The 10495-nt window shown below is 49.6% G+C and overlaps 1 protein-coding gene across 1 annotated transcript; it reads right to left on the reverse strand.

Annotated features, from left to right (window-relative positions):
• Positions 1-5586: 5586 nt before the first annotated feature.
• On the reverse strand, positions 5587-9722 carry MAGEL2 (MAGE family member L2). The gene has a single exon (XM_008269769.4). It carries the CDS (start codon positions 9580-9582, stop codon positions 6037-6039), a length of 3546 nt encoding a protein of 1181 aa, XP_008267991.2. The 5' UTR covers positions 9583-9722; the 3' UTR covers positions 5587-6036.
• Between the last annotated feature and the right edge of the window lie 773 nt (positions 9723-10495).

The following is a 10495-nucleotide window of genomic DNA, read 5'->3' on the forward strand; positions in this document are numbered from 1 at the left end:
CAGAAGGAAGGCCTTTCTCTATGTCTCTCTCACCGTCTAACTCTATCTGTCAAATAAATAAATAAACAAATAAATAAATAAAAGAAACTCCTCCTATACTGACATTTAAAGGTTTTTACTTCTCGTCATTATACCCTACACAATACAGTACAGCCATTTTCATAGCATTTACATGGTATTGGTTATTTTAAGTCATTTAGACGTTATTTAAAATATATAACAGAATATGTACAGATTATGCAAATACTATACCATTTTCTACACAGTGCTTAACCATCTGTAGATTTTGACCTCTACAGAGATCTTGGAGCCAACACCCTGCAGTTACCAAGGGACAACTTACAAAGGGCAAACAAACACATGCAAAGATGTTCAACAGCTTTAGCCGTTAGGAGAAAGTAAAATAAGACTACATTGAGATGTTACTTCTCAGTTACTTAAATACTGAAATTATTTGATAAAACTGATTATACCAATTGCTGGTAAGAGTGTGGAGAAACTGGGTATTTCATACACTGATGGTGAGAACACGAGACATTACAGCTACTCAGGAAAATGGCTTGGCTGGCTCTTTAAATAACTAATCATACATCTATGCTATGATGCAGCAATTACACAACTCACATTTCCCATAGAAACATGAACATGCATGTCCACAGAAAAATCTATGCGTGAATATTCCTAGCGACTCTGTAGTACCTCAAACTCAGAAATAACCAGGAATCTTTCATGGGTAACTGTTTAACGAGTGTTAAAAAGGAATGAACTACTGACACATGCCACAGTGTGGATATATGTCTAAGGCACTATGTTGAGTGAAAAGGTGCTGGTCCAAGAGGTATGACTCAAATTACGTATCATTCTCAAAATGGCAAAGCTACAGATGTGGAGAAAATAGCAGTGACTGCCAGGGGTCAGAGTCACTTGGGGAATGGATAATGTGACAGCAAAGGGCGGAGTAACATTAGAGCAACATGAGGAAGATTCTGCACCATTACAGTGTACTCCAGGGAGCTTCCTAGACCTAGGCTATGCTACTGTGGTTTTTGTTGGTGAACTGGACACCACCAATTCCTTTGGCACAGTGATTCTCAAGCTGAATTCATTCTAACCAAGTGACAGCACAGAACATGAGTCTCACTTAGAGGTAACTTGGTAACTTGCAGAGTCAAGTTAGCTTCGTGGAGAAACAATCTCATTCAGACATTCAGCATGATTGGTTTAGTGCCATTAAGCAAAAGAGGAAGAAACCGGCAGCGCAAGAGGCACCTCCAAAGCATCACTCTTAAACAGAAATGGGCGGGTCTAATTTCAGAATATCAAAGGATTAGAGAATTGGACCAATGGGATGGAAGTGTTGCATGGTTCCCTTCATGGAGATTACCATGGAAATTAAGATTTGTAGAAATAAATTGCTTGCACTCAAGAAATGGTTGCTTCGGCCCTGGAGATGGATCGACTCTAGGCTTCTTTTCCTAGAAATTATCTCCAAACAAGTCAGACCTTTTATACTAACAATTCACTTCTTCCTTGTACCCTTCTAGGTTGGGGACAGAGAAAGCTGGGTCCGTAATCTTCAAATGTCAGGATTAGGAGTCCTCTTGTCTGTCTCAGGTTTTCAATTTGGAATCTGCTCACTGCTTCCAACCAACCAGCAGAGGGAACCCTGGCTTCACCTGTGAACGCCTGTGTAGGATATCCTGTCTCTAACCCCTGCCCCTTGACCCTCAGAATGAGGAGGGTGAGCTGAGAAGGGGCACATTTTGCTCTGCGAAACTGGGAAACTCTGGGAGACATCAAATGCTTTAAACAGAGCTAGGCATTATGAAGTCTTCACTTCTGTGCCACAGCAGGACAGAGAACACTGGGTAAAAAACAAGGAAGTTTGACCCAAAATCAGTAGAAAAAGAAGCTTCTGTATGCAGGCAGGAAGCAATGTGGAAAGGGAGGTGAGAGGGGAAAACACCGACTGTACAAGATGGTGCAGCTGGCATAATCTGACAGCGGACCAGATGACCAAGAAAATCCCCAGAGTTTCAGCTTGGGCAACCAGATGCAGAGGTGGAGGAAGGATTTATATCCTTTCTGGTATTACGCCATCAGGGAGAAGGCACCATTAGTTGTGGGTGTGCCCATCGCTCTGAGGGTAAACTAATGACGTGGAATGTGTATTGCTGAGGTTACAGAGACCTAGAAGCTTTCCCTAGAAATAAAATGTTCCACCAATCACTGCCATGATCAATCGTTAACGCTTGTTTGCTTACAAGCTTGGTTTGCTTTATGTTTCACAAGCAAGTGGCTCTTTTCTCTGCCGGCCTCAGGAGGAATGCCTCAGGATAAAATTCTTCTAAAATTCTGGTCTTTTTTCAGGTTAATACTCAGAGGTATGGACTTGCTTATCACTTAACATTATTTGCTGCAGTACACTGGATTCAGGCACTTGGAGAACTACTTAGCAGTTTCTCTTCATTAGAAGTCTTAAGGATTCAACATGTTTTTAAAAGATTATTTATTTGATAGGCAGAGTGATAAAGAGGCAGGGGTGGGGAATCTTCCATCTGCTGGTTCACTCCCCAAATGGCTGCAATGGATGGAACTGGGCTGACCCAAAGCCAGGAGTCTGGAGCTTCTTCCAGGTTTTCCACATGAGTTCAGGGGCCCAAGCACTCAGGCCATCTTTTGCTGCTTTCCCAGGCACATTAGCAGGGAGCTGGATCAGAAGTAGAGCATCCAGGATTGAAAAGGCACCCCTATGGGATTCTGGCACTACGGGTGGCAGCTTTACCTTCTATGCCACACTGCTGGCTCTGTGAAGCAGTTTTTACTGAGAACACTGCATGCCTTGAGTGGGAGTCTTCTAGCACTCACTTGCAAGCATTTTGGGCATGGATTGCAATGCTCCGCTGTCCAGCATGATTGTGGATGACTGGTCTTCCATGTTCCATGTGTTGGAACAAAGCATGAGCTGTTTCCTGAGGAAGGCTGTCATCTTTTTGCAGAGACCCACCAGACCACCCTGACACTAGTGTGGTTGCATGGAAGACTTCTCTCCCTTCGAGCATGTTCTGATTTGTCTCCTCCACTTTCCTAAGCAGCTTTCTATGGAGAAGTCATTGCCTACACTACAGATGATTTCTATTAACAGAACCCCATATCAGGGATCCCAAGGTGAAAGAGCATCAATAGACTGTAACTCCTTGAAGATACAGTTGGCTGAATTAATGGCAGGGCAAATTGCAGTCATTTATACTTTCATCACTTGTGATAAGGTGCTAGTTTCCAACCAACTTGAATAACTGCCACTACCCCATGGAGTTTTATTTTATTTGATACCAACTTAGCAAATGAAAATGGTTCTTAGGATCTAATATTGCTGACTTTATATAATATATAATAGTGAAGTATAACCAGCTCAATGGTCATATTCCATTTGCATTTCTTTTTTTCCTCACTTTGATAAGGTTTTACTCATTCATTTATAGGGGATTGATTTTTCTCCATTTTATAGTGCAAAAAAGCTTTCTAGTACATTTATATACATTTAACAATTTCAGGTAAGTCTTGAATTTATTCCCACTGCATTTTATCCTGTATTTTAAGATACTAATGATCTTTGTTTCCTACCTCCTATTTTTATGTTAGCTGTTACTTAAACTTTTCAGATGAATAATACTTGGCTAATTTAGTTTTTCATTTGTCATAAAATATGTTTTATAATTCTTAGCCTACATCTCATTACAAGGTAATCAAATTCAGGTCTTCAGCCCTTGGCATTGCTTTCAAAAAGGTATTCTATGCATACCAGATATGAGATCCGGGAGATAGAGGATTGTAAATGGGAAAAAGCCTTTCAACCATGAAGTAGAGCCAGACACACCTGAGCTGTGGCAACAGAGTCACATGCTGCTACTTGCCAAAGAGCTTTTCATAAAGTGCAACATATTTAAGTACCCTGTGAGTAAATAATTTGGAGAAAACTATGGAAACAATTGTAAACAAACTAAAAGCAAACAAGAAATATTGGACCCTTGTTCCTCTTGACTAGCCCAGCTACACCTCTTTGGAAGCTAGTTTTCAGCCAGGGCATGGCTATTGCCATGAATGGATGTTTCTTGCTGTCAGAATAGCTAAATATTCATCCTGGGCAGACAACGCATGACACTCTAACGCAAGAGGCACACCGGGGACTTCTTCCAAGATTCTAGAAGCCCTGGCCATTTGGACAACTTGCCAAAGAGCGCCTGTAACCAAGCAGTTCCTGGAGTGAGGCTCATCGTGGAAGCTCAGCATCGCAGGTGTGTCGTGTGAACTCCTCTAAGTAGTGCTGCCGAAACGAGCAAAATCACCAGTGAGGTTTGGATTGCGCTTTGAAGAGGGATTTCCTTTGCCTTTGATTTAAGAGCAAACACGGAACATTTTGGCACAGGCATAGGTAGAATTACGGCCAAAGATTGTGAAGCAAATAGCAGCAGCCACCCACGTATCCCAAGTGTGAGGTTTAAGTGCGAGTTTGCTGCCCCTGCAGCAGCGGTAGCACCATGGTCCTGACGCTAGGTGGCAGCATAATTCCACCATCACTCCTTACCTCACCTAGGACCTCAGGTTCAAATCCAGAATGGGACGTGAGGTGTTTTTTTTTTTTTTTTTTTTTTTTTTTTTTTTTGCGAAGACAGTAGGGGTGGCATGTAGGGCTGCTGCCCGCCATCCACAAGAAGAGAGTAGTGACCCTAGGAAAGTCCTATGTACCCACCAGCCTTATGTGTGTTTCCCCCATACAGTCCCTTTCTCCTGCCTTTCCACACCAGGTAGTTTCACCCACGGCCTGGGCTGTTGTTCAGCAATTACAGACATAGCGACTGCACTTATCCCGAGCATTAGAATTGACCGTCACCCTCCCCTGCCTTGATCCCATCAGAAGCTTCCCTTTGACCTCCCTGTCCCTAGGAAACTTGATTCCATTGCCTCACCTAACCCAACAGGTTTCCCAGTTCTCCCTTTTCCTTGTCACAAGCTAAGGCCCTTTTTCGGTGAGAATGCTTCTGTCCCTGTGCTAATATAAACCACTGGACACCCCCTCCCATCTCCCTCTACTCCCCAGGCAACCCTGCTAGCAACTTTGGGTATGTGTGGTCCTGCTGTTAGAGGGTCTTCCTTCTCTACCTACTCTTCTTAAAGGAAATGTGCTGACTCCTATCACAACTTTGCTGGTTTGGCACTAACATGTATAATTTAATTAATCTACTTACGCTGTATATCCTCACCCACAAAATGGAAATAATCATGTCTACTTTGAAGGATTATTGTAAGGACTACCTAAGATGCACTATACAGCTCCTTCTTATTTCAGCCTCACTGACTTGTAAAGTTTTATTTTAGTTTTAATGGAAATTTTATGTTTCACCACCCACCACAGTTCCTGTATCATTCTAAGGATGAATGGAACACTCTCTCTGGAAAGCAGTCACATCACTATGGATTTTACTATCACTGCTAGTAGTCTTGGCAATCAAGTGTTTTTGGACATGATAGTAAGCTTGGCTCCCACAACCTAGGGTAAAAATTAGAATAAAGACAGACACTTCCACGTTATGCTGAAAGAATATTTATATATATAGATATAGATATAGATATTTACTTTTCTCCAGAAAGATTTTACTGATGAGTCATTTTGACATTCAAAAAAACAACCAAATACGATGCTACAGAATTTGTACCAGAATGAGATGGACAGCTTCTCAGTAAATTTCACAAAGCCAGCACAACTCTGATACCAAAACATAACAATTACAACACAAAACAGAGAATCACAGATCTCAGTTAAAAATACAGATGCCAAAATACCAAATAGAACAGTAGCTATTTGAAATCAACACCACATGAAAATGTACAAAGCTTTGGCAGATACAAAACCAGATGGAAAATTCAAACTTACACACACGCAACTAGAATGTAAACACCTGAAATAAAACATCCCCCTCCCCCCAGTCAGTGGCCTCTGGCCGGGTACCCAAAGGAATGATATTTCTGCTACACCTCTTAGCTGGGAGGGGGGCTGCTGGTGGGGTCGTCACCATTGTCACTGGCATCAGGCTCGTCATCGTCTGCATCTTCAGACTCACATTCAGCCAGTGCTTCAAGGTAATGGAAAGGCCAGCACTGAGGCTCCTTCCTGTGGAGCTTGGCCAAAAACCTCAGGATAAGCATCTTGCTGGTTTCGAGAAATGCCCGGGGGCCCCAGAGGAACTCGTACTCTGCTGGCTCAGTGCAAGGGATTCTCCTGTACTCTAGGTACTTGTGCCTGACAAACACTTCAGTGATGAGCTTCCTCATATTTCCGAAGAGACCATTTGTCTCCCGGACGTCCAGCCCCAACCTGAATAGAAAATTAAAAATCAGATCCTCCCTGACACAATTGCCCTTCATGAAAATGAGGCTCAGGACAACCATCAGCAGGCCTAACTGGGGCCTGTCTAAATAGCATGCCATTTCATCACCTTGAGGGCACTCCAGCTTGTTGATGACAATATAGGAGTGAATTTTGGTATCAGCTTCCTTCAAGTGGTAGCCAAAGGCACACTCTAGCTTATTGTTGGCACAGTTGATGATATCTAAGCACTCGTTTTTGTATTCTCGGATGATGACTTTCACCATCTCCGAGCGCTGGATGGGCACCTTGGCTTGGTCCTTGACCAAGAGGAACTGCACCAATGCATTTGCTCTCTCATTGAAGGGATACAATGGCCGAGTCTCCACCGTGGCTGCATCCTGCATGACACTGGACCCCTGAGAGAGACATAAAACCTCAGAGATAATGAAGGGCTGGGGGCTACCTGGAGCTTCACAGAGACCCAGGGCCTGTGAGGTGCTTGGGCCCTCCCAGGCACTCAGAGCCCAAGATGTGCTGGGACCTTCCCAGCCACTCAGGATCCGGGAGGTACTAGGACACTCCCAGCCATTCAGGCCACAGGGAGTGTTTGGGCACTCCCAGTCACCCAGGACCTGGACAGGGCTTTGTACCTCCCAGTCACTCAGATTCAGATTCTCCCAGGGCCTAAGACCCTGCCAGTCACGCAAGGCTATCACATGGCCACCATTATCCTCTTCGGTCTCCAGATGCTTCTTCTTCTGGGTGGCTTTGCACGGGCGATGCGGCTGCTCAGCAGTCTTTGTGGCCTCTTGAGTAGTGGCAGTTGTCTGGGGGGCAGCTGCAGTTGCCATCAGGATGGTGGGCACTGCCGTGGATGCCTTTGAGGCACTCACATTGGGTTGCAAAACCCAAGAGACTGCAGGCAGGGCCTCTACACAGGTATATGGATCCTGCAGAGCAAATGGCAGTGGCTTTAGGGTCTCTGAGGTGGCAGATGGGCTCTTGAAGGCATTAGACGAGGCAGGCTGGAACTGGGAGGTAGATGGAAAGACCCTTGAGGTGGCAGTGAAGGTCTCTGATGTGGCAGGAAAGGCTTTCCAGGTTGTTGGCAGGTGTGCTCGGGCAGCTGACATTGCCTTGGGAGCACAGAAGGTGGCAGCAAAGATCATGCGATCCTTGGAGGGGGCTCTCCTCTCCTTTGAAGAAGTCCTGCGTTCCTTAGAAGAGCCCCTATGTTCTATAGAAGAGGCCCTGCATTCTCCTGAAGGAGTCATCAGTGATTTAGTGGAGCCCCTGTGAAAATTTGCCCCCGCTACTGGGGCTCCTGGCTGGGCCTGCAAGGCTGCTGGTGGGGCTTGCCAGGATGGCTGGAGTTGCATTGCAGGCAGCTCTGCCTGCGAGCCCGAGGGCTGGGCCTGCTGGGGGGGTAGCTGGATTTGGAGTGCTTTCTGGGAGGCCGGGGCTCCCTGAAAGGGCTGCTCCAACTGGACGATCCGGGGGGGCTGCCCCTGGGCTTCCTGGGTGGGCAGGGGCTGCCAGAAGTGGGTAGGTGCCTTCGGCGCCTGCCAGGCCAGTGCCTGGGCCTGCTGCACCTCCTGGAACTCCATCGACGTCGGCAGCTCCTGTGGCACTGGAGGTTGGCCCTTTGGTGCCTGCCAGATGATGGATGGGCAGTGCACAGCCTGTGGGGCAGATGGTGGGACAGACAGCGGGGCCGGCAGCACTGGCTGGGGCACCTGCAGGCCAGCGGGTGGCACCGCGGGTACCTGCCCAGCTGGTGGGGCCGCAGGCACCTGCGGGGCCGCCTGCACCTGTGGGGCCGGCAGCCTAGCCTGCGGGGCCTGCCGCAGTGGAGGTGGAGGTGGCAGGGCTTGCCAGAGCTGTGGCTGGGTGGCCAGGACCTGGGGGGCAGGTCGAATGGGCGGCGGTGCCTGACGGATCAACGGTGGTGCCTGACGTATCACAGGTGGGGCCTGGCGGATCACAGGTGGTGCCTGGCGTATTACGGGAGGGGCCTGACGCACAGGTGGTGGGCCGGGACGGATAGGTGGCGGACCCGGGCGGATGGGTGGGGGCCCCTGGCAAACAGGTGGTGGTGCCTGCCAGGCAATTGCCGGGGCCTGCCAGGTGACCTGTGTGGCCTGCCAGGTCAAGGGTGTGGCCTGCCAGCCCTGTGGAGCAGCCTGCCATCCTGGCGAGGTGGCTTGCCAGCCGGGGGGTGTGGCCAGCTGTGCCGGTGGAGCCTGTGGGCCCTGGGGAACCTGCGGAGGGGCCCTTATAACCTGAGATTGGATTTGCAGGATCAAAGGCTGAGCCTGTGGGGCCCAAGTAGCCACAGGCTGTGCAGGGGGAGCCACCGGCTGCACCATTGGTGCTCCTGAGGCTGCAGGCTGGGCGATTGGAGCTCTCGCACCTGGAGGATGTAGCATCAGGACGCCAGGACCTGGAGGCTTGGCCATTGGAGCTCCTGAAGGTGGAGGCTGGGTCATCAAGGCTGCTGGAGGCGGTGGCTGGGCCATCATCAGGACTCCCGGAGTCAGAGGCTGGGCCATCAGGACACCTGGAGCTGGAGGCTGGGCCATCGGCGTCGCCGGAGGAGGAGGATGAGCCATCGGTGTTCCCGGTGGAGGAGGATGAGCCATCGGGGTCCCCGGCGGGGGAGGATGCACCATCGGGGTCACCGGAGGCGGCGGATGGGCCATCGGGGTCCCCGGAGGGGGAGGATGGGCCATCGGGGTTCCCGGAGGGGGAGGGTGGGACATCGGGGTCCCTGGAGGCGGAGGATGGGCTATAGGGGCTCCGGGAGCAGAAGGATGCACCATCAGGACTCCCGGAGTTGGAGGCTGGGGCATGGGAGCTCCCGGAGGGGGCGGATGCACCATCAGCACTCCGGGAGTCGGAGGCTTGCCCATCGGGGCCCCCAGTGGGGGAGCCTGGACCAGCGGGCCCCCCAGGGTCGGAGGTTGGGCCATCGGAGCCACCGGAGGCACCGGGGCTGGCAGCTGGCCTTGCGGGGCTTCCCAGGCAGGTTGAGGTGCCTGCCAAGCGGCCAGTGAAGCCTGCAAGTCAATTGGAGGTGGATCCCAAGGGACCGGTGGAGCCCGGGAGGAAGCAGGCGGGGCCCGCATCAGAACCGTGGGGCGGCTATAGACAGGCGGCTTCGGGGCCTCCGCTGGAGGACTCGAATCACCCAGGTTCTTACTTAGCTGCGACATGTCCCTGTGCTGACAGCTGGTGCGTCTTCTCCTCCGACAGCTGCTGGGCCTTTTCCTCCAGAGAGACGAGAATGCCTACGTGGCTGTTCAGAGGCTCCCTCCCTGCTGAATGCTGAATAGGAAGTGAGTGCTGCTCGCTCTGCAGCTTTCCGCAGTAAGAAGGAGGGGGAAAGGGGGGCTCAATCCCGCCCCTTCCCCGCCCCCGACCACCACAAGTGGATAGTGCAGAGGGGCGTCTACCAAACTCCTGGCTGACACAGGATCCCTTCTCGCTCTGTCCAGTCCCCAGATACAGCCTGGTCAGACTCCACATGCGTGCGTTTTCGCAGGGGAGTGACAGGGGGACAGCTATGTTTTAGAAAAAATCAGGGTGCTGCAGCACGGAGTGGGAGCAGACCACTGGCAACATGGGAGAGATCCAAGAGGGGGGAGATGGTGTGGTCTGAGCTCCGATACAAGCACATTGACGTAAGAGATTCGGGAGCTCTAGGAGGGGGCTTCAGTAAGTTCACGGAAGATTTGAATTCTCTTTTATTGCCTTTTTCCACGAATTTTCTGAAGTCGATCGCACTAGACAGATGCTGTACTTTAACGCAAGAGTAAAAGCAAAGGGAAAGGCGTGCAGGTTTCTCTGTCCCGGGAAAGTGAGAAGTTGGTGGGATAGTTTTCTCGCCTAAGGTGGCTAACGGTAAAGAGTGATTGATGAGTATTGACCTGGACGCAGGGCATTTGCAGCGATGTGTGACAGCCCAGGCAGATGCCCTAAGGCATTCTCCTGTAGCGGCTGGGGGTTCAAAAGACATTTGAGCTGGGTGTGGGGTTTGCCTGTTTCCTCTCTGACACAGAGCTGTAGGAGTGAATGTGGTTGCAAAAGAGTGTTCAGAGTAAAACTCCTGGCCATGCATCTTAAAGA

This window comes from Oryctolagus cuniculus, chromosome 12 (genome assembly GCF_964237555.1).
Source record: "Oryctolagus cuniculus chromosome 12, mOryCun1.1, whole genome shotgun sequence".
NCBI classification, from domain to species: domain Eukaryota; kingdom Metazoa; phylum Chordata; class Mammalia; order Lagomorpha; family Leporidae; genus Oryctolagus; species Oryctolagus cuniculus.